Source organism: Cyrtonyx montezumae, unplaced genomic scaffold, assembly GCF_038088225.1.
Source record: "Cyrtonyx montezumae isolate F1298 unplaced genomic scaffold, pur_monq_1.0 scaffold_21, whole genome shotgun sequence".
NCBI lineage: Eukaryota > Metazoa > Chordata > Aves > Galliformes > Odontophoridae > Cyrtonyx > Cyrtonyx montezumae.
This window is the reverse complement of record NW_027071948.1, coordinates 4,947,238-4,971,743: the sequence shown is the minus strand read 5'-3', so window position 1 is coordinate 4,971,743 and position 24,506 is coordinate 4,947,238. Positions and strand designations below refer to the sequence as shown.

At 40.8% G+C, this 24,506-nt stretch overlaps 1 protein-coding gene and 1 long non-coding RNA gene across 7 annotated transcripts in view; one reads left to right on the top strand and one right to left on the bottom strand.

Moving 5' to 3' along the window:
* LOC136049712 (uncharacterized) overlaps positions 1–4,651 on the bottom strand; it is a 134,030-nt gene extending 129,379 nt beyond the window's left edge. The window contains exons 1-3 of one of the 5 annotated variants that reach the window (XR_010622329.1): positions 4,511–4,651; positions 2,770–2,820; positions 2,243–2,300 (exon numbers count right to left, since the gene is read on the bottom strand). This is a non-coding gene — a long non-coding RNA (uncharacterized LOC136049712). The remainder of the gene's footprint in view (positions 1–2,242; positions 2,301–2,769; positions 2,821–4,510) is intronic. The other 4 variants (XR_010622325.1, XR_010622327.1, XR_010622328.1 and 1 more) reach the window with 4 other exon arrangements.
* Positions 4,652–4,749: 98 nt separating this feature from the next.
* Positions 4,750–24,506, top strand: part of PRDM2 (PR/SET domain 2) — a 56,489-nt gene continuing 36,732 nt past the window's right edge. The window contains exons 1-5 of one of the 2 annotated variants that reach the window (XM_065738159.1): positions 4,750–4,838; positions 10,695–10,768; positions 18,584–18,701; positions 19,718–19,821; positions 22,645–22,797. In XM_065738159.1, coding sequence (XP_065594231.1) covers positions 10,760–10,768; positions 18,584–18,701; positions 19,718–19,821; positions 22,645–22,797 — 384 coding nt within the window. In that variant the 5' untranslated portion in view covers positions 4,750–4,838; positions 10,695–10,759. The remainder of the gene's footprint in view (positions 4,839–10,694; positions 10,769–18,583; positions 18,702–19,717; positions 19,822–22,644; positions 22,798–24,506) is intronic. The other variant, XM_065738158.1, reaches the window with a different exon arrangement.

The window sequence follows — 24,506 nt, the reverse complement described above, 5'->3', positions numbered from 1 at the left end:
AAACAAGACAGCCAGCTTGCTCCTGCTCACTAAGGTTGAACAATCAGCTCTGGAGAATAATAGTATCACTGAATCACTGATGTGCCCCAGTGAGTGAAGAATACCACAAGAACGAGTCCAGCTTATGGAATTAAAGTGCTTCAGAAATGGCTGATATACTGAGCTCTTTTTATCATGAAAAGAAGGATATCTTCCACACGTTCCCTTCAATTACCTAAACGCTATCTGCCTTTTTAATGCTGCCTGTCTCTTAACTTCACTGGTTTTGGATACCTTGAAAGCAAGATCTGATTAGTTTGCTGAAGCATTTCTCATTAACATATGATGTAGTAAGCTCTGTAGAGACATTTATAATTTAAACAAGCAGCCTAAGAGCCACAGGATTCATACATGGAAGACTGCTACACCAAGAATGAGCTGCTGAACTATTTATAAATAATGTGAATTTCTAATGTGTAAAGACTTCCCAGTAACGATATTAATCAGTAGCAAAAGATAAAATACTATTTTGCTACATACTTCTGCTCCACACTTTACAGTTAAAAGCTATATATTAACTGCATCACACTAACACAAAAAAGTGTAAGTGATTTGGAAGTCTAGTGATAACAAGAATACAGCACACTCAACTACAGGATCATGGGTGTCACAACCTTAAATCTTTCAGAACATACTATAAAGTACAGGGGTATTTTATTCACAGAATGATGGCCTAAATATATAGAAACTAGTTGAGTGACAGCTAGTTGAATAACAGCAAGAGCCTATTCACACTTGAGCAAAGCACAGCTGCTTAGAGGAAAAGCGATAGGATATGCCAAAAATACAGTCTGAGAAACTACCAGTGAGGCCCCAAGGGAAAATAACTGGAATCCCTGTAGTTCAATACATGTAATACTTGATACATAACATATCAAGTTTCTGCAGCTCTTCAAGCCTACTTTTGTTTGGTTGAGAGCTCTTGTGACAGCTAAAGAGTGCTACTATTAGTCCTCAATAACCAAAACTCAAGCAATTTCAACAGCAAAGTCTGCATTTGCAAGACAAGCATCTGAAACAGATACTGTTATATTTGCAACGTGGCTTATTTGCATCCCTCATGTGTTGATTTATTCTGTTCTGCACAGAACAAGTTCTAACTTTGTCAGTGCAGTACCTGAGAACGTACTGTTACAGCCACATAACTGGCATTCACCATGTGCACTCTCACACTAGTGAGCTCCATGACTGGCTGGGTGTCTGTCATATACATTTGCTACTTCTTTAATATGAGTCAGTGCCAGATTGCTGACAGACTGCAATTTTAGGCGACTGAAGGCAGCACCAAATTCCCTGATGTTACACAGTCTGAAGGAAAAACTACTATTGATCTCATCTATTGCATTATTTTAACAGGTCAGGTCTGTGAGAAAAGCTTAAAGATGCCTTTATTTATTTTGAAGACAGCACCAAGATATAGCCATGGAAAAAATGCCTCACAAGCATTAATAGATACATATTTATTCCTGAACACAACGCAGGTGCATTCTCGCATTAGAAAAGCAAGTTTCCCCCAGTCAGCATACAGAAGTGGGATTAACAAAGCAGTGTGTCTTACTGACCCTTCAGAAGCTGCTCTCTCCTTTGATCCACTGGCACAGGACTCCCAGTGTTTTTTGTCTCAGTTGACCAGAACATGATTCAGTTCTGTTCAGCCAGCCAGGGTCTTACACTCACCCATATCTAGCAGCACTTGGATAAAAAGTACTGTTTCCTGAAACAACTCAGTCCTTGACACATCTTATTTACTGACTGAAGCAGCTAATGAAGTCCAACTACCTCCTTCAGCTCCAAGATACAGAATAAACGATTGGGGAATCAACACTCAGAAGAGAAAATCTAGTTAAGGAAAAGAAAAGCATTCTGAAAACACCATCTCTTAAGCCTTTAAACCATTATACAACTTAAAACCTCATTTTCAATGCAAATCAATGAAGACCTCAGCCCAAATCACAGATCTAGTTTCCCTGACCTCTGAATTACAGTAAGTCAGAAGCCAGCATATAGCTTTACAAGTATTTGCTTCCCCACAAAAAAAGCACTACCTTTGAGTAAGAAAGCTAACCTCTCTACTTTGAAGAGTTTAAATTACACAACTATAATTCTCTTTATCTTTCCAATAATATATTTTCTACAGATTCACACAGACAGTACCTTATTTTTGAAAGTTCTGATAGAACTGCAGCAGTAAGAAGTGCCTTACCCTTTTCTTCTCACATTCCTTACGTGCCTCTTCATTTCTTCATACTTCTTCTGTCCCTCTGAATTTTAGAAAGAAAGAAAATGTGTAATTCAAAGAGATACATAGCTGTGAATCTCCAACAGTCAGGAAGGAATTGTTTCCTACTCTGTGGATTTTATCTTAAAAAAAGTAAACTAATCTTTTCTTAAAATAACTGTAAATAAGAGTCTCTTAGTTAATAAATCAAATAATGCAAACCAATCACCAAGCCTATCCTGTCTTAGAGCTCTTCAGCTGGTAAGGCTTTTTCTATTTACTCTCCTATAATGGCAATCATTGAAGTCTTTTTATACAACTATAATAGCAGACTTAAGTACTTTCGATTTCTCTTATAATTTTCAGCTCTTTATTTTAAGATTCATAGCAACATAAAACCTCTAAGAATATCAAGAAGCTTTTGAAAAAAATACTGATTTTGTTACTATCAAGCTATGACCTTTAATCAGTTGCAGTTACAAGCTTAAGTAGTAAGCACCTAGAATAACTACCTTGTTTTCACTCAGTTCAGAGCTTCAGCTTTTCAAGAGTTCCTTCTTTACCTACAACACAGAGCACAGCAAACAGTTAATAAAACAAGGAACACTAAAAATAACACTGAATTAAGTAACCTTTATAAAGAATTACACATCTGTAATTGGGACTGGATGATCTTTGAGATCCCCTCCAACCCAAGCCACTCCATGACTCTACAAAGAATTCCATGTTGTTCCAGCATTGCACTGCCAGGCAATAAGAAGTAATACATCAGCTTTGAGTAGAGACAACTGGCAGTTTTAGACCAACCACTAGAAAGCATTCAAGAATAAGCATTAAATAGTAAAGTACACTGAAATAAAAAGCTTTATAAAATCCCTAGCTAAGCTAAGCATAAAATAAACCCATTTTAGCTATACTATATTCTTACTCTATTGCTTCAGAAAGCCAAGGAAACTTTTCCTTGACGTAGAGAAGCAATGCCTGCCTTTCAATAGATAGGCTTTGTTTCTCTCAGCCTTAAATTGTTAAGCATAAATACTTCTGTAATGTACTAAAATTGAAAAACAAACAAACAAACAAACAAATTCTAAGAAAATGAAAAAGATGGGAGTGTTTTGTAGCTTAGTGCTGTAAGTGTACAGGCTGGCTTGCTGCTACCTGCCTGGCCCACTTTACAGTCTCAATGGTTCTAGAATACAGAAAAAGAAGTGAGAAGATTTAAGAAAACAATAAAACATTTTATTTTCTAAATGTGATTCTCAGGCCTTGGGATCTTCTTGGAACTTTTTCTAGTGTTGTAAATAGGTTAAGTGATTTTTTTTTTTATATAAGGAAGAAGTTTTGTTTTTTTTTACAATAAGGGCAGTGAGGTGCTGGCACAGGCTGCCCAGAGAGGGGGTGCAGACCCCCAAGCTCAGGCTGGAGGGGCTGTGAGCACTGCTGGAGCTGTGGGTGTCCCTGCTCAGTGCAATGGGGTTGGACCTGATGGCCTTTAGGGTCCCTTCCACTCAAATCCATGATTGTAGGATTTCAAGAATAGCATGATTTGTATTAACATTATTGGTGATAGTTTTGAGAAAACATCCTTAGCGTATGTGAAGTTAAAAAGGTTTGTTCAATGGCAAGTGCATGAAGGGAGATCACCGCGTCCTGTTACTTTCAGTCTGCTGTTGGTTGGTGGAGCTGCACACTGCAACAAAGACATCAAAACTCTGACTTTGAAGTCAGCATCTTCCTAGCACTTGAAAGACCACCTTCACAGCTATCCGTGTTGGAAACCTGGTGTTTTGACGGACCACCCCTGCTCCCCAGAAGGCTCTTACAGAAAGCACCAGTTTGACAAGACCAGCTGGGCAGGGAAGGTCCTTGCCTGCTTCTGGAGCAACCAGACTTCAGCGTTGTGCTGCCTCGGCTGCTCTGTGCGTATCCACATCATTAACTGTCATGGTTTAATGAGTTTTGGTGTCGGTATTCTGCATCATAACATCATTTCTCCCTGACGGACTCGCGCGACATCAAAATAATCACAGACGTACAAAGCATCCCTATATCTAAACCCCTCCAGCTGCCTTAGCTTCACGGCTTCCCACCTGCTGCTGGAATTCAGTCTATTTCTCGGTTTTTTGTTTTTATATTTTTCCTCCTCTCTTTGACACACAGCAGCAGGAAAACGCCTATTTATTTATTTATTAAATAATTATAATAATAATAATAAAAAACACCACCAAAACCCCATAAATAGGGAAAGAGAACCTGCTCTCCTCCACAGCTCATTGTCTGGGGATGAGGGCGGATGCCGGAGGCCGAGGAGCGGAGGACGGCTCCGACAGATGGGACGAGCCGAGCAGCTCCCGGGTGAGCATGGGGACGAAGCGGGGAGCCCTGGGGGGGGGAGGGGCGGCCCCGCTCTGGAGGGGGTCCCGCGGTGGGGGCACTGCCCGCTGGTCTCCCCCCCAACGTCACTTCCGAGGCTGGAGACAAAATGGCGTCCGGACGGTGCCGGAGCTGAGGCCGTTCCGCGCCGCTCCGAGCCGGGCCGAAGGAGGAGGAGGAGGAGGAGGAAGAAGCAGAGGCCTCGCAGGTGAGAGGGAGGCGGCCCCGCGGGAGCCGCCGTGCCGGAGGGTGGGCCGGGCCGGGCCGGGCCGTGGGGGCGGTGGGCAGAGCCCAGTGGTGCGGAGCCGGGGAGAGGGGGGCACGGCCCGCGGAGCTGCGTCCTGCGCTGGGTCCCGCAGTACAAAGACACGGAGGACCTGGAGAGCGTGAGGGGAAGGGAGCGGGGCTGGAGCGCGGTGAGGGGCTGCGATGGGTCGGTGTGATGGGGCGGCTCGGGGAGCTCGTTGCTTCTTACTGTGACCATTGTGGGGTGGGCTCAGTCTCTGCTTCCACACAACAGGTGATGGCCTCCAGTTGTGCCAGGGGGTGTTAGGAAAAACCTCTCCGAAGGAGAGGTTGTGCACAGGAACACGCAGGGATGCGGTGCAGACAGTGTAAACGTACTTAGGGACGTGGTTTAGAGTGTAGTGCTGGTGGACGGTTGGGCTAGATGACCTTAGCGGGCTTTTCCAACCTTAATTGATTCATTTTCAGCCAGTCCTGGGGTTTCTGTGCAGTGATACTGTGGGGAGGAAGGTTTGGGGTGACAAGTCAGACAGTGTCTTTGAGAGCATCATGTGTTTGATGCCACAGCAGCAAGTGGAGCCCTGCTGGTGATCACGAGTGTCCTCTGTAGAGCTTTTAATGGTTTTGAGATCCTACAAAGCTGCCAAAGATCCATTTTGAGATAGTAAAGAGAACTTTAAACTGTTTTCAGCACTTGAAGATGGAAAGGATGGTGGTGTTCTTGTACCTCTTAGCATTCAGTGACAAAAGTTATTTTCCTTACCTTACATTTACATACTTAACAGTGGCAGCTCCCAATGGTGGCTGGTCTCCTGGTGCCACTTTTGAGACACACAGTTGGTCGATAGAGACCTGTAAGAGCCAGAAGATCTCTCAGCTTATGGGGATTGCTGCAAGAGCTGTGTGGTGCTGCTAGGTCTTAGCACAGAACGGCTTCAGTTGGAAGAGACTTCAAAGATCATCCAGTTTCAACACTTCTGCCATAGGCAGGGTTACTGCCCACTAAATCAAGTGCTAGCTCTGGCTGCCCAGGGCCCCCCATCTGTGGCCTTGATCACCTGTGGGGCACCCACTGCTTTCTGGGCAGCCGTGGCAGGGCCTCGCTGCCCTCTGAGTAAGGAATATTCCTCAGACATTAGTCTAAATCTCCCCTCTGATAGTTTGAAGCCACTCCTCGTTGTCCCATCTCTATCCATCTGTCTTCAGACACATAGCTCAGCTCAGCGTTGTCCTCCCAAGGTTGGCTGAGGCAGAAGTGTCTCAGCTCATCCGCCCTGTGGCTCAGAACTTAAGAAAAAGGCCAAGTTTTGCTTCTAGTGGAACCCTGATTATGTGGAATAAAGGACAGATAACCACTTTGGGGCTACAGAAGTGATAATATGTAAAAAGGAGATCTAAATTTTGTCCTGCACAAGGTGTCAGTCTCTTAAAACACATTCATGGAGATTTAGAGCTAACATCTGTAGTAATGTTTTTGCCTGTCACCAGTCTGCAGCCACTGGTTGCTGTATGTGCTATACCTGTAAGTAAGAGTCTCAACCAGGGGAAGAGATGGAAATGCAGGCTGTGCCTTGCAGCAACAGCATGGTGCCTTTTTCATCAAGAGCCATTTGCTTACTTGTGAAGATTGGAGTCTGCTTCTTTTATGGGTTTTGTTGTTTTGGTTGGAGGTTTATAAACAGCCGGAGGTCGCAAGCTGATGAATGTTGAATATCTGCATTGGGATGCCTCGTTCTTTATATTTTCTGAGTCTTTCTTCAATCTTTGTAGTTAACAACTCCTCATCTCAAAGAATTGATTTTACTACATGTGATCCCCTTTTGATTTACCATTCCATCATTGTTAGTGTTCTGTAACTCAGCCCAGTCTTTAGGTCCTGTAAATCATTCTGTTTGCCAGACTATGCAATGCTTTCTAGAGTGTATTGCCCTCACAAAATCACTTTAGTTCACTAGTTCTTTACACACAGCCATCTTTCCATGTGAACACAGTAGTTTTGCAGCATTTTCTGTGGCTATAATACGTGACAAATAAAAGCTTTGAACCATGCATAGTCCTGGCAGGGATCACAATGCCTTTAAAGCACTGCAGTGCATTTCGTGTTGAATTTGTTGGCACACGATGGGGCAGGTGTGATCATGCTAATTAATGCTGCCCCCAAAACAAGGTGCTTTTCTTTACCAGCGTTGTGTTTTCTCAGACTGGATTGCTAGCTGGAAGATATTTCTTTGCCTCCGTATGAAAGATGCTCTCAGACAAAAGTGGGAGGCAGCCCTGCGTTGTGAAAAGGAATGTCTGGAACGGGTTATTTCTTGTCATTGTCACTGAATGAACCTTCTTACTGTCTACAGCTTATATATTTACAAAGCACTAAGCAGAGCTTCTGTTTTTATCAGGCAAGAGACAACAGATGTTACTGTTTTCATCATTATTTATTGCTTTTCTCCATTTTTATTCTGATAGTCTCGAGGAACTGTAAACTCCGTTGTAACTCAGGGCCCACAGATAGCACTGCTGTTTCTCAAATGCATTCTTAATACATGGGTTTTTTTTTTTGGCAGCTTTCCTTAACCTAACACGCTGCAAATGTACATACAGTGCTATTCCAGTGCTGAAGTGCAACAAAGGTGTAAACACTCAGATGTTTAAATCTTTCATCTGCTGTAATTAAAAGCTAAAGCAAAGGAAAAGAGCATTTCCACCACCCTGCAGTTTCCCAGCCTGGAGCCCTGCTTGGGACAAGAGGCTGCTGAGGCTTTCAAGTTCTGCTCCAGTTTTGTAATTGTCGTGTTTTTGCCCAGACAGGGACGTAATGCACGTCCCATTTTCAGCTTCCAAAACAGGACTGATGCTCTTATGCCTGTTTATTTTTCCTTCCTCTGGATTGGAAGTAACATTTCAAAGTAAAAGGGTCATCTTCTAGAGATGATGAATGTGGTTTAGAAGAGCAGAAGGCAGGCAGGTCAGTGCTTACTGGAAGTACCAGCTGCTTGTTCCAAAAAACCCCTCCAATCCACAGCTCACATAAAAGTAACTAATTTTATACAAAATTAGCAATGTTAATTCCAAAGAAGTCTTTCTAATGAGCTTTCCTATATTTTTTTCAGAGGCTAAGATGACACGATGCAGTAAATCTGACTTTTCTTGTTTGTTCCTCTGCTACTTCAGTACGTTGTGAGAGGGCCCAGCAGTTCTGTACTCATGGGATCTGCCGTGGGTGGTGGTTGGGAATTAATTCCCAGAAAACCAGGTCCTATTTATGTTGAAAATCCAGATGGGTAGGCTTCAGGTTGGTGTGGTTTGGGTCGTGCAAACATGTGGAACTAGAGGTTAAAAATGAAGCTTTGTGTTACGAATGCATTGCTTTCAATTCTTAAGTCATTTTTGTATAGGTAGAGAGAAAACTAGCAAGTGTCCATAAGTTGGAATTACAGCTGAAGTTGATTTTAATTTTTTCTAGTGCAGTCACTCTTTCTACTCATTTTCTTTATCATTAACAAGGAAAGAAAATGGGGAAATGTTTTCAGATGGGTTCTTAATGTTGCAGAGCTCACATAACTTATCACAGAATAACAAAACTGTAGGGATTGGAAGGGACCTCCAGAGACCATCGAGTCCAACCCCCTGCCAGAGCAGCTCCAGCCCAAGTTGTACAGCTTGGCATCCAGGTGGGTCCTGAATGTCTCCAGAGAAGGAGACCCCACCACCTCTCTGTGCAGCTCCAGTGCTCCATCACTGCACTGGGAAGAAGTTCCCATGCACATTTGTGCTTCAGTTTGTGGCCATTTCTCCTCGTCCTATCACCACACGCTGCTGAGAAGAGTCCAGTCTCATCCCTTTGTCAGAGCTGCAGGAATACAATACAGGCACTCAAGGCAAGGCTGGATGTGGCTCTGGGCAGCCTGCTCTAGTGGTTGGTGACCCTGCCCATTTCAGGAGGGTTGAAAGCAGATGATCTTTGAGGTCCTTTTCAACTCGGGCCATTCTGTGATTAATCTCTCATTGTACTTCCTGGTGAACTGATTCCTCTGGCAACTTGTAGCTTAAAGTGCAGGGTGCAGTCTGTTAGGGAACTGAGCTTTAAATACATCAGTCTGCTGAGGTTTGTTGCTTCCTGTGAAGGGTCAGTGAGAGGATGGATACAACCAGTTCTGTGGAGCTTGAATAGTATGCATCCATAAAATGTGTAAGAATGACAGCACAGCTTATTTTTGGTTGGTTTTGAAAATTCTTTGTAACACTATTAAATCTAAGTGAATCAATATTGGATGTCTATATGAAAAAGTGTATTTTTACTACTCAAATAGAGCTGTTCTTAAAAAAGCTTTGTTAACATTTAGGTGTTGGACTGGTTTCTTTAGCTGGGTCCCGTGAAGCTCTACTTAGAGGAAATATTTTTCAGCTTGCTGGGGCTTTCTCTCAGTATGTACTCCTTCAGGCCATCACTTAGTGGTTACTCCTTGTCTCTGTTTCTTTACCTGTAGTGGATGAGTAGTGATGCTGAATATTTGCTTCTGTAAAGCAATGCTTTTAGTCTGCCTGGTTGTATTTGTGTAGCCAGAGTTTTGAGTTAAATGTCTTCCTAGTTTATTCAGTGTTGAAAGTGATGTATGTACTTGAAGATGACCCTCATTTAGTGCACTTCTTCAAGCAGGCTTTCTAAGTTGATTTCCAGGGCCATGCTATAGATGGTGGGCCTGACAGAAGGTGATCAGTGAGCTGATAATCACAGAGCTATTTGAGGTGGAAGAGACCCTTAAAGGTTGCCTAGCCCAAGCTTTGAGTGCAGGGGGAGAGCAGGAGGCAGTAGGGACATGTTCACATCTAACAGCCGTAGTTCATCACGTGGTGCTCTGATCACTTTAATAAAATGCTCTTGTTTCTGGGGTCTGTGTGTGAATAATCGTTTTTTATTTCCTAGCCAAATACAGAACCAGCAAACATTTCTTCCCCAGGGTCGTGTTTTATTCGCATTAGGAAATACCATCCAGAATACTTCAATTACAGATTGCCATGAGGCAGGTATCGCCCAAGTGAGCACGGAATGAAGGAGCTCTGCATTTTCCTCTGTTTCTGGACCAGCTCAGTGCAGAAGTGTACACGGCTCCAGCTTTGCTTTTCCTTAAATCAGCACCTCTGTGTGTGCAGGCAGCTTCCAGCAGGTGACAGGCATGAAATGAAATGAAACCATTTGTTCAAAGCAGAAGCAGAAATCATATTTGTCAGAAGGGAAGAGGAGTTAAGCTGTCAAGGGGTGAGAATGGCATGTGGGAGATGTGGTGGAAGCAACTGCGGGAGAGGCTTGGAGACAAAGGAGTGTTATTGCCATGGCTGGATTTGACATCCCAGGAGTGGCTGGAAATAGTAATGGATTTTAAATTAAATGCTCTGTGTAAAAACTAATGTTTGGTGAAATCATTTAGTGTTTGTTACATGGGGAAAAAAAATATCTGGGGGGAAGAAATAGCAGAACTTGAATGAAGTGCTTTGTGGGTGAGTACCAGCCAGCCTCCAAAAAGGGCACTGTTCAGCTGCTGACAGCACTGTATGACACAGGATGGTGTCTCCAATGTCACTTGCCATGTTATTTTCTCCATGCTTTTTTTTTTTTGGTAATAAAACAGTGAGTTCATATGCTGAACTCCTAGATATGTTATTCTGAGCTACAGTAACTGACCGATAGCTTGGAGCAGGTCTTGAGTAAAGCAACATGCTGCATTGTGAACAGCACTTTAGGAAGAGCAACTACAGATCTATGTACATTCAGTTCATTGTAAATTGGTAGGTAGGTCTTACAGTTGTCTGCTTTTCTTTTTAGGGCTCATGTAGTCAGAGGAATTCCTTTGTTGTGTGTGTCTTCTCAGAACATAAGTGGAATTCAAAATGAATCAGGTGAGTTTCAGTGGAAGACTTTATCAAATTAATTATTAGAACAGCTCATTGTTAATATGAAAAGTAAAAAAAATTAATGAATTCTGTTTTTACCTTTTAAGCCACTGTACCATTTTACACATGCAGTAAACAGCATCTGCCATAGAAATGGATTGAATGATTGGGAAGATTCCTACTTCTCTGGAACTGAAGTATTTCCCTTGAATCAAGTGAAAACGTTGGGAAAGGGCATTTATTTTATAGTGCATCCTCTGCTACGTGGGTGCCAGAATGTCCTGGATACTCTGGAGTGTGTTGTAATCAGTGTCACATGTACCTGATTTCATTTATTTTTTTAATTTGTTTGTCCAAGTGGAAAAAAATACAGATAGTGTGTTTGCTATAGGAGTAAATATTGCCTTCAGTTATTCTCTTCTTTTCTGTTTGGATTACCTTACCAAGTCTCCTTGGCATGGGAGTTTCAATATGCTAAAAAGATGACTGAACAGAAGCTTCTTGCTTTGTTAGCCATGAATAACCATGATGTGCAGTGATGTGAAATGCTTTGTATACTTCCCGATTAATTCCTTTTTTGCTTTTGAGCCCTTAATTGATTGTTATCAGCACAGACTATGATTAGCACTCTGAAGTACACTCCATTGCTTAAAGTTATAGGGGAATAAGTACAATTACTTACAGTATGGAATTGTGTGGTAGGATGTTTCCAATTATTCTGATTTAAAGTGGGGAAAAAAATAAGCATATCTAAAAAACAAAAAGTAAAATATAGTCTGTCAATCTACAAATATATATTGTGAAGAATACATTCTTCTGTTGCATATGTGCATAAATACATGTTATATATAATGCAAATAACTTTTCTGTTTGTGCCCTTTGAAAGGTGAGTGGTCTTGTTATCCCCATTACCTCCAAACTATCCCTTCATCATTTCCTTCTTTTGGGACTTGAGGTTTTTTCCCCTGCAAGGTTTATTTTGAAGGTGCTGTGGCATTAAGCCAGCAGCTTATTGTTCTGCTCAAGCAATAGTCCTTCTGCTTTATTACTTGCTCTGAAAGATTTAGGTGGTAATGTGTTATCAGTAGTTGTTTCCTTCCTGTTTGCCTTTCCTCACTCCACCAACACTGCTCCCTTTCTAGAACTGATTAAAATTTCTGCCTTGTATAAAAACGAAGTCTTTGTGCTTCGTACTGGGAGTGGTAACAGCATTTATGCAGTGCTGTGGTTTATGATGCCTTACAATTAAATACAGAGATGACCCTGCCTCCAGGGAGAGTCACAACAGCTTTGAGTCCTTCTTGGCATCTCTGCCTTTTGCCTTTAGTTTCCTAAGTGTGCAGAGCTCGTAAGGCTTTTTAATGCTCAATTACCATTCATACTGAGTGTGTACTTAGCATCAAACCTGTGGTGTTTTTTCTTGCAGTGCCCTTGTCATTTCAGTCACTGTTGACAAGTTGTAGTGCCAGGTCTGTATAAGAAATGTCTTTGATGCCTGATGCCAAACATCTTTCAAGTGTTCTGCTCTCGTGTTTCTTTCATTCTGCTTGTCTTTGCTTTTGGTGTGACTTCAGTGACCCCAAAACTAATTGGGTATTGTTAATTTTGCTTTTATGAAAGGATCGTTCTTTTTCATGAACTGATCTGGCCGCCTTCTAGTAAGGATAAAAAGGGTTTCTCAAAGAAGTACAGCCCTGATTTGAGTTAATATTTTTGCATTCCATGGAAGATTGCTGTCTCAGGATAGATGACATGCATTCTCCATCTGTTTTTGAAACAAACTTTTCCTTTAATATATAAAGTGCATCAAAATAGTATGAATATTTTATTAAAAAAAACCACGCATGCAAAAAACCAAGTAAGTGTGAGATTTTGATCAGTAGCATTTACTGTGTCTCAGCCTGAGTTAAGATAAAGCAGGGAAAATGTTGCATGAAATACTTCATGGGAAGTTATTGCAAAATTGATGTAGGTGTAAGATAAATTATACCTATTACACCTGCACTTGTACTAAAGTGCCTTCTCAGTTGATTATCTCAAATATTTCTAATACATCTTCAGTCTTCAAGCATGTGCAGTAAAACTGGGGTGAGTTCAATTGGGTTTTTTGCTAGGATGCTTTCCTGCTTCTGCCTGCCCTGTGCTGTGCTAGCTCTTGGTTGCTGTATCCCTTCTGTCTCCTGTGCCATTCCCCTGTCTCATCAGTGGCATCCTCATTTCTCTTAATCCTGTTTCCCCCAAAACACAACGCTAAGCCTTTGCCAATCCTTGCATCATTCAGCATGATTTTTTTTCTGATCATCTGTGAGCATCTTGTAGCAGCCACTGTTCCTATTGTAAGCGGCATAAAAACTACATAGGTGTTGAAAGACACTGTCAAAGTGCCTGGACTCTGAATTCGGTGCAAACAGGAGAGGAAAGCTTCAGATAAGGCACCTTTCATCCCCACAGGGATCTTGGCTTTGTTCTTAGGTCACTTCATCCCTGCTGATTTGAGTTCTGGCAGTGTAAGGTGTTTGGTGAACTTCAGAGTAACAAATTTGAAAGGGAAACAAGCCTCAAGTGCGCACCTACTCCAACTTGCAACAGAATTGCTGGCTTGAGTGGAAAAACACCATAGTAGGGCAAAGTTGGCTCTAGGACTTGCACTAACACGGTGTACTCGCCAAGAGGTGAACTTTTCTGTGAAGAAAAACAGCACAATTTGAATATGATTGTTAATGTTGGTGGAAAAGTGATTGAAATCACAATATTTCTTCATTTGGTAGATAGGCGTCCCTTTGGGTTTGGATCTGGAAGGTGTTTTAAGAAGCTACTTTTAAATTGCAAATAAAATTAGAATGCACTGATTTGACTGAACTTAATTGTTTATTTTACTGTATAATATATGAATATATGTTTGTTTGAGATGTGGCCTAGGATGGAACAAGACATTTCACATCTAATTTTACGGTACTTGCAAAATCCATGAACGTATCAGGTGTGGAATGGATCAGAGTGCTGCATTCAGCTGCTAATCTTTATTTGTGTAGGCAGATGTTAAATAGAGTTCTGATTGTGTGTTATTCTTGCCAATAGACTTCTGAAATGGAATATTGATGGCTGAAAGGAGGCATGACTATCAGGAAATGTCTGCTGAGTCGTAGGATGTGATCCAGTGCTGTATACTTTGGTCTCACTTGTCTGTGTTGTAAAGTTCTGACTGATCAGTCTGTGGTGTAGGCTTGTTTTACTGCTCCTCTAGCAGTTGTTTAAAGAAGGTTTTGTCAGCTTGAAGCTTCAAATGCATTGTTCTCATAGTTGTCTTGCTCTGTGTCTGCTGTCCCTCTCATCTCATCTTTATGTAATTTGTTAGAAAGCCCTGTGAGAGAAATGAGCACGGTGTTCCCCTAATGAAGTGGTGGGGCTGGATACAGGGAGGATATCTGGGCCTCTTTGTTTGAGATGCAGAGAAAAGCAAGCTCCTTTTCTGTCTGCTCAGATGTGGACTCCTGCATATCAGTTCAAGGCTAACAGATGTCTGAACTGGACTTCTTTCATCCCTGTTTTTCCTTTCTGGCTGTTGGAAGAGCAAAATAAAATGCAATAAAGCATCGTTCTTCTTTGAATAGACTTTCAGCTATTATAACTGAAGAGCGAGGATTTTCTTCCCCTGTCCCCTCACTCTAGTGGATGGGAGGGGATTTCTGGCATTCTGTTCCTTCCACAGTTTCCAATTTCGGGGTCTTTCTCCCCCACAAATAGCTCTCTGGGATGTGTCTGTGCAGCTGTTAGGGCTTACCAAGGCAGCAATAGAATAACATTGCTAGGACTCCAGTTTGATCATTTTTCTCGGTGTTGCTGATGCAGAAAGCTGACAGAAGACCTGTTCTTATAACTTAACTCAGCAAGTCATAAATATAGAGGAGAATTCTTGCCATACTGGGCACTCTCCAAGTGTGGATGTGATGCAGAAGAGGTTGGGGAAGCTTTATCCATTCTGCTTGAAAGATTAAAAACTCCACTGTGGTAGCCTATAGAGAGATGCATTTAAAAATATATTTCCATAGCGTTTTGTAAGTGCTCGGTGGAAAATGCTGGGTGTTATAGATGAACACCCAGCTCAGAACGGGAAGACTACTATTATATCTCTGCTTTATGCCTGCAGGGAGAAGGAAGAGTCATGTCTGGAAAGCCAGAGTTTACTTGGACAGCTGTAGTGTCGCTTGTTTTTTTGTTATTTAACACCACCTGAAGTTTCAGCACTTAAATATAACGTCCTTCAAGTTAGAGGAGCTGTTGCCATCACCACCAGTACTTGTGACTGACCACAGTTCAGTGTCAGGGGGCAGATATTTTTTAGGGCTGTAACCTGAAGTTCAACATATGTCTCGTTCATGCCAAGCACCATTCTTTCATAGCGTGGCTCCATTTATGGGAGGCTGCATGTGCTCATGGCTTTTGAAATTCAGGTCGTTTAATCAGGAGTAGGTGTCTTGTTAACTTCACTAAAGAGCTAGTTGTCTTGTGACAGCTGTGAGTAATGCTTGTTATTGTGCATTATGTGAATAATAGTATGAATATAATTACCAGCAGCCTATTGACTCTTGTGGATCCCTTAAAATGGACATTAACTTAAACACTTAGTAAACATTAATTAATCACTTACTAGCTTTCTATTGCCTCTCCAGCTTTAGTGTAAGAACACCTTAAATATTTTGTATTAATTACAGCCTGTTGGCTAAGGGTTCTGAGCAGTTGGTTTAATTAAAAATAGAACAGACGTAACTTTTATGACACTATTTAAAACCTATTCTTCTCTGCAGAGCAGAGCAGTAAGCTTGGCGTGCAGATACTTTAAGGTTGATCTCTGGAGTGAAATGGCATTCTTGCAGGCTGTAAATAGAGCAGCAGAAGGATAACAATAACCCAGCAGTAGCTCTGGGAAGTGCATTATAAGACAAGCTTCAGTGTCAGCCATGGTACCAGGGGGCTATGTGTGTGTTGCTGGACTCCAGGCATGCAGAGGAGCTCTTCTCTGTCCCCTGGCATCCAGGGCTGGGCAGCACAGGGTATGTCTGTGCTTGTGGCAGAGAAGATGGAGAATCCCAAATTACCATTTTGTATATACACTGGAGTAGTTTGTTCACTGCAGTATCCTAGATTCAATAGGTAAAAAAATCACTTTTCATTTTTGAGAACTGTATACATTTTTTCAGAACTTTGAGTATTGTTTTTTCCTTCAGTTTGGTGTTTCCCCCAGGAGATATGTGCTCAAGTAAGGCAACACAAGAAGCTATTTTAGGTTGTTTTTTATTTATTTATTGTGATGGGTTAGACTAAGAATCCCTGAAAGTCATCACTTGAAAGGAGGAAATAAAGAATTGCTGATGCATATGCAGTTGCCCTCAGTGTGCTGGGTAGCTGATGTTCAAGTTTTGCCCTGTATTTCCAAAGCCATCCCTTGTGTGTTTCTGGGGAAGTTATTCCTGTTAGTGATGCTTTGCATCATTTTCTCCTTTATGCATCAAGGCATACATGGTCATTCCATTTTGAACTTTTATATGCAAGTTTAGGAAATGATTGACAAAGATGAGCAGGTCCGATCCCTCTGACCATGAGTGCTCTGGATTTGGAGCTGCTCTTTCTTCTGTACTTCAGCATGTCCTCACCCAAAGCTGGAGCACCATTCATCTCTCACTGTGAGCACATCAGCATGAACCTGGGGCGCTCGCGGGGAAATTGCAGTGTATCTCAATTTTCTCTAAAAAGACTTGGAGGATTAAAAAAAAAAATACAGCTCAAAGCATTTTTTTTATTTTCTATGTATGTTAACTGCAAATAAATGTTTTTAGAAGTTAACTACTACTAATTTCCTACCCCTCTATTAATAGTCATGCTTCTAATAGCTAAACATGTTTTTCTTGCTGTCGGTCACAGATAACCAGTACTTTTCAGGGACAGAGAGCTACCTCAAGTCAAACATAAAGTGAAAAGGATAGTTATTAAAACATGAATGTTTTTCAAGTTGTCCTTTTCATTAACACTGTCACTTTCAATAAAGATGAGTGATGTGCCACAGATGTGAGGCAGATCACTCCAGCCCACGTGATTCTGTTCACCTTTACGCCTTCAGCAAAGAGACTTCAGTATAATGAAGACATGGCTCTTCTGGCTCAAATGGAGTGTCTGTCCTGAAACATTTCTGACACCTTTTCTCATCTGACTATACAGGATCCAAAAAGGACACAGTGGACAGAAATTTCTTCTATAAGCTTTGCTTGTAAATGTACAAATCTGTTAGAAGTCAGCAATGTTTTCTAGCAGAACAGATCATATTTAAGACACAGCAGACAGCTGGAGTGTATAAACAAGCCACAGAAGGAGTTTTTGTTCATTTAGATCTGATCTTTTCTGTGTGTGTATATATGTAGTTGTGTGTATTCTTTAAAGAGAAGACCTAAGTACCTCCTTTACAGGTTTTTCAATTAAGACTTTCCAGACTGATGACGTAGCAGCTGGTTTGTTTTTGTGCTTCATGTTTTTTGTTTTAATCTGAGAGCAGTAAGAATAGAATTAAAAATATTTCCAAATACTTTGTGCAGTCAAAATAATTGCAGTACTTCACTATGAGGAACTGGAATTTTCATTGTGATAACATCTAGATGCTGAAATTGAGGCAGTGTTTCTATCAATTATGTGATGAAAAACTTCTTTGAGAACAGTCTAAGCATAACTGTTAAGGCATGTAGGTTCACCGTATGTATTTGGCCTGAAATTTGGAGGAACATTATTTGGAAATGGCACAAGTGGATGTTGTCTCAACGTAATGTAGCATGTAACAATTCTATTATGGATGTAATTATTTATTCAGTGTAGTTTCTCATGGCATAGCTAATCAGAAGAGAGAGAGTAAGTGAATATTGATCTGTGTTTCTGTTCCACAAATGAGTTTTAGATCACCACGTTGATGAGCGTTTTCAAAGACTTAACACTAAGCATGAACATGCATGAAAGCCATATCCTGAAGGATCAACTTTAGTAAATTTAATATTATGGATAGATGTTTTCAAAGGTGTAAAACCACAGTGATTCCTCTCCATCCATCTTTAGGAGTAGTACTGCCAGGTAAGCTGTATTCAGATGTGTGAGGTTAACAGAATGAATAATACCAAATGCTATTATAGCCAAGATATTTTATAAATGGTATGGTTAGACAGATTATTGTGATGGAAAAAAGAGACAATTGAAATAAAGGGAAAAAATGCTTCCCCATGTCGTAGGCTCACAATAGGAAAGAAACTTCAAAGGAGCAATCTCCAGAAAGAGATCCTTTCCCAGGGGTGGTCAGCCCTTAAGTGGGGTCTGGGAGAGGTGGAGCCAGACTCCACCCCTTCTGGTCACACAGGTGCATTGCCTTCACCTGTGCTCCTGCAGCTGACTCAGTGCTCAGCTCAGGTGATCCATCAGTGGTTCAGGCTGTGATTCAGCAGTTCCCATACAGGATGAGATAAATAAAATACCTTGAGCTCTATATTTACTAAGATGGGGGGAATTTTGAGTGTGGTTGTCAGGGGAAAACAAGGAAAATAGGTGAGATGGCAAACAGTCTACGAGAAATAAGGGAACCCTTTCAGTTAGGTTTACTCACTGTTTCTAGTGTCATTCATTAGCTCCAGCAATTGGACACTTTTATTATGAGTAGAATTAGAATTTAATGACTCTCAGGAACAGCTTGCATAGGTTAATCAGTTGTATTATGCCTTTTTTCCTCTTTTTGTTTCTTTTTTTTTTTTTTTCCCTCTGCTAATGGCTGTGGCCCTTCTGTTTTTTGACTTGCAGAACACAACCGAGCCTCCTGTTGTAGCAGAGACCTTAGCTGATGTACCTGAGCATGTGCTTCGGGGGCTTCCTGAGGATGTCAGGCTCTTCCCATCTGCTGTTGATAAGACGAGGCTTGGTGAGTGCCACAACTGTGAGAAGAGAATGAAGACTTTGAAGATGGCTCACATAAACGGCTAATAAAATTTGGTGCCCTTGCATTTCTTCATTTGTTGCCCAGCATGCACTTATCTGAAACCATCTATATTGGAAGGGGTGGTCTGCTGCTGTCTTTAGTTTTTCTAACAGACCGTGATTATGTTCCTGAAAGATGAAAATCAGAGTCAGAGATAGATCAGGATGCAAAGAGGTTAGGTTATGAAGATATCGGTTTGTTCCTTTACTGGTTGCCTTAATTTATAGCAATTTCATTTCTATCAGTTTTGTGTTTTTGCTGCTATCTTGTTGTTGTTTCACTTTAGAATGCTGTGTCTCACTATCCAATCAGTATAAAAGGTTTGTGATTCAGTGCAGACTTGAAAGCTGCTATATAGATAAAAGTGTTGGTTGTGCAGTAATGCGAAATGCTTATGTTTAAACAATTTAACTTGGGAGAACTTTGGAAATCAGAGTTGCAGACTGGATATTTGATGTTGAAATGTGGTAGGTTAAGGAATATCCTGACTCGGGTTTTGTTACTGTTAGTAGCAGGTTATAAACTCCTTGTAGCAAGGTTAATGTTTTCTAGAATGAGCCTTATCTGACGTGGTTTGAATGAAGGAGTTATGTTGGAATTAAGTGAGGCAGAGGGAGGGAAAGTGTTAGAAAACTTCTATTCCTTATTGTATTTTGAATTTCTCCTGAAATACAAGAAAAATCAAAGTCACTTTTTGTCTTCAGAGCTACAGCAGCCATGGATCAAACAGTGAAACCAGATGAATGCTGAAACTTTGTGTGACTGGGGGAAGTTCTGGGGAGATGTTTGTTTGAATTCCTAATAGTGAACTTCTGTTTCCTGGTTGTGATCTTAATAGTGTATAACACCACAGCCTGAGACAGACACATGCAGTGATCACAAGAAATATGAAATGTGAATAGAAGTTTTTTCTTGAGCTCTGTTAGATTTGTTATAATTGCTGATATGTATCTTTTCAGGTGTCTGGGCAACAAAGTCAATTTTAAAAGGGAAGAAATTTGGGCCTTTTGTTGGTGACAAGAAAAAAAGATCTCAAGTTAAGAGCAATGTGTACATGTGGGAGGTAAGAAAGGCTTGCTAATGAAAAAGGTATCTGTCACTAGGTCCATGTTTTGTATTTACCTTTCTAGAGAGTTTAAGAATAGATGTAAAGTAGTTGCTACTTACATATCTGTGGTTACATTGCAAATCTATTTGTAGGTAACTTGGTTTGAGAAATGATTCTGAATTACAGAGCTTTAAACTACTGAAACTGTTTGAGACTGCTGTATTAATTTTCTCCCATACTGTCTGTAAGTGCCTCCTTTCTTTAAGAGCATACTGCAAATAAAGCTTTGCTTTGTTGGCTTGAACACTCAGCAATATCCATTCTTCAGTTGAGTGCTGTTAACTCCTTATGAAATGAGGGAAATTGGGAGGATATGTCTTAAGGAAATCTCAGTGTTCCTCCTCATGCAGCTCTTTGAGAAATAGCTTTGTCATGGGGATTGGTTTTGCTTTTGGAGCTTGCATAAAAGTTCTCAGCTGTTTCAGTATTTCTTGTGCTACTTGTATTTGGGTTTGCCTTAAAGCAAATACTGTCTGGACAGCTGGATGTTTTTTTTCAGGCTCTTCTGATAGTCATAAGACCTCAGATATTATGCAGATTTCAAAGTGTAGGTGTCTTAAATTCTATCTGCAGTGCCTTTTAAGTGAGGTGGTTACCGTGTGCTCCCAAAGACAACTTCACTTTTCTGAAGGCATACACAGCAAGTGGCTTTAGCAGAGTGAATGGTCAGAGAAGGGATGGAGGAACTGTGGCATGGCAAGTTCTGTTCAGAACATGCTGATTTATTGACTTTATGTTGAAGAGATTGATAGTAGTCCCCTTTCTGGCCTCTGGCCTGCAAAAACAGAACTACATAAAACATGAGATATTAATGCAATGCTTAGTGATAAACCATATCAGAGAAACTGAGCTACAATAATCACCCGAAAATGCAAATTCACATTCAGGAAAGTAATAAAGTAAAGTAGAATGTTTGCTGTCTCAAACTAGTGTTTTGTTTTACCAACTCCTCTGCATAAGGCATCTCAAATTTTGATCTGGTATAAGAGCACTGGGTGAGATTGGATCAGTCTGGTAAATTATTGACCTTGTAATTGGTTTTCTTGATTTTTGAATGCTCTCACTGGGTGTTTCTTAATGTCTTTGGAAAAATTGTGTTGAGAAATGATAGTAGCAGACAAACGGACACAGTTTCATAGTTTGCAGTGCAGGCAACAACAGGATCTTCTAGATTTCAAAGTGTGTTGCTTTAATACTGATTTTGGAATTGAAAAAAAAAAAGCAGCTGAAATGAGACTACAACAGTTGGCCCCATATGCTGATATCTGAAACCACTCCAGCATCTTAACTGTTAGAAAATATGATTGTAAAAGGATGGTGTGTGAGAGTAGTTCAGCATGTGGACCTTCCACTGGGAGAAAACCTTTTCCATAGGAATTCAATTGATTTTAGAGAAATTACTAAAAATTAGGATTTTCTTCAGATTAATTTTGAACTACCACATGATTTAGAATAAGCAGGTGAGTTTTGTGTCAGTATATCATTGCTGTATCTGAGGAGGGCAGTAGACTTGAAGGTATTCTCATTTTTTGTCGGGGAAAAGGCACTGGTATGGAAATGATGGTAAGTGACTGAGAAGTGAGGGAGATGCCATCTCCTGATGGGTTCAGAACAAGAGGTCCATTATACAGAAGGGCTGAAGCTATTTCCTCTCTCACAGTGCACAAGGTTTTGCAACAAAAATCAGTAGATTAGGTGGCTTGACCCAAAAGCATTCCCATATTATGCTTTGTCATATATGTTGTATCCATTAACTCTTCACAGCATTGTTTGTGTGTTTCCTTCTGTTTTGACCAAAATGAATTGTTTCACCATCTTGCTCTGTGAAACTGTTTGCCTTCTTGTGTTGTAAGGGCTGGGTGTGCTGATGAATTCTTCCAGCAGTCAGCTGATGAAATCCATGCTGGAGCAGTAAGGAAGGAGTTGTCTCTTTCCAAGAAAAGAGAAAAGTTCTTCCGAGGGGAAGCTGATGTTTATAGACTTTACCAAAAGCAGGAAAAGCAAAAATAAAGCATAATCAAATTATACTTATTTTTACTTTTTTTTTTCCCCTGAAAAGATGAGAGCTGCCCTGTACTTCTGAGGCATTGTCTGGTTATTAGGCCTGTGTTCTGAGACACAATATTTTTAAATAGTGGCAGAGTGATGTCTCTCATTGCTGAACAGTGTTCTTCAATTTGGGAAAAGAAAAGTGTATAGCATCCACTGGCAGCTTTTCTTAGAGGATGGAAACAAAATATAGACACAGCACCTCGGAACAGTCAGAAGTTGGTATACATGGTACACGTGCCCACTGAAGATTAATTATAGTTGCATTTTCCTTTACCTTTCCAAATAAAGCAAATGCTCCTAACTTCTTTGTCATTACTTTTCCTGACCCCCCAGATGGCAAAAATAAAACTCAACTGCATTTATTTAATACATCAATCCTTACAATAGATATAAACTCTCTAGAGTCACAGCAGGCATGCCAAATTGAAAACAAAGCACAGAATGTGTTGAACAGCTCAGCTTTTGAGCCCGAAGCCTTCACATAGAGGAGAGCTTGTTGACCAAAAGTTGTTCAGTTTTTTTGTTATACCAGTTTGTATGAAAGGAATGCGGACAACAGCAACGCTGTCCCATAGTGCATGCTCTGCTCGTGTTTTTTGCCTTATCTCTGTCCTTTGATGATTGCTGCTTTGTATAGCTTTACAATAGATTTTCTTTTGATGCATGCGTACCTCAATGTCAACAGAGATCAGTTTGCTTGGGATAAATGCCAGTTTTCTCTCGTAGGTGTATTACCCAAACTTGGGGTGGATGTGTGTTGATGCAACTGATCCAAAGAAAGGGAACTGGCTGCGGTATATAAACTGGGCACGTTCAGGAAAGGAGCAAAACCTGTTTCCTCTGGAGATCAACAGGACCATATACTACAAGAGTTTAAAGGTATCAGTTCTGGGAAGAATCACTTACTGCTTTGCTTAATATGTTATATTTCATTTCCCTCTACTCAAATCTTAATTGAAGTTGATACAGATGGATAAAAACCTAGCAGACTATGTGTATTATTTTTTTCTATTCCTGTAGATAATTAGATGCTTTGTACTGACCAGACATCAGTTATTTTTATGGTCTTTGCATCTTAAAAATTGTTTTTCAAGACAATTACATAGGTAGCTTCATGAAACAGTTTTTCCCAATTCTGTACCTTTCCAGTTGCATTGCAGGAGAGGGGGTGGAGAAGGGAATAACTACTGCTACACTGCATCTCCTGAATGATGAAAATATTTGTTTAGCTGTAGAATATAATAATGTTAGAATATTATTCATATCTCTTATTGAGAATCTGCTAACAGTGAGTCTGTGTAGGTCAACTTTGTTCCTTCTTAGAATGCTTTTATGTATTTACAGCCTTGCAGTAAATACATAAATATACATAAATACAGTCAGCTATGGATGTTTCTTAAATTTCTTTGCAAGACCAATAACATTTAACCATTCTACGTTTAAGAAGGAAGGTGTTGATGCTATATGGTTTTGAAGTTTATAGGGTAAATTAAAGTATGTAGAACTGTTACATTTTAGGTCAAGCTTAATTGGGAAAAGCCTCTACATATTTTCTAAGCATTCTGATGTCTTTGACAGAGCATTTGAGTACAGATTCCCTATTGTCAGCTAGTCTGCTTTGTCCTTACTGTTTGTTCACTGAGATTATGCTCTCAGGGCACATCTGTAGCCAACTGACGTTGCTCTAGACGTTTTCTCTTGGATTGCCTGATCTTTGCCCCATAGTCACACTAACTCATTTGTCTAAGTGAGCTTTTGGAGTCCTTGTGATGCTTCAAATTTCTCTCTTGTTGAATCTTGCCTACAAAGTTGTGATAAAGACAGATGTTCACATTTCAGAGCTGCTTTCTCAAAGATGGTACTGCATTTTGGAAAATTAATTGTACTTCAAAATAAAGGCTGAGCAATAGTGACAGAGTAATGAATATCTGGCTCCAATATCTGAAATACTGTTTGTTGCTTTGATTGTCTTCAGCTTGCAACCTGATGAATTTTATCCCAGTAAATCTTTCCAGCAGAATCATGCTGCCAAGCAGCTCTTTCTGCTGGAGCATCCAGTAAAGCTCCTTCTTTTGTTTCAAAATCCATCTGGGATTTCTTGCAGTGTGATGAGACTGTTAGCTTCTCTGGAGTGGAGTGGGGTTCTTCAAAGAGCAGTCTTGAGTTTGGCAGTGTTTATTTGCTCCTGCAGCAGTCACTTAAAGCTTTGTGCTCTGCCTTTCTGTGCATGCTGGGGGTTGGTTTAGCTTCAGTTTGGTGTTAGCAGTACCAATCCTGAAGTCCTGGCCTAGCGTCTGGAGACTGATGTATGCTGCTTGGAGAGAGCATTCCGTCAGAAACTGTTACCTCCAGGCTGCTTCTGTGTGAGGGCTTGCTGCTGAACCTGTCAGTGCAGAAGCCTCTGTGAGGAGCTTTGGGTTTGGGTGCTGCTACACAACCACTGAGTTGATTGTGCCCTGTGTATGTAGCTCCAGGAGCACAGTTCAGATGCTCCTGAGCTAGGCTGAACCTCTGCAAGGCTGAGACCACTCATATTAGTACTCCCAGCTTCATACTGCTAGAAGTGACCAAGCTGTTCTTACAAGTGT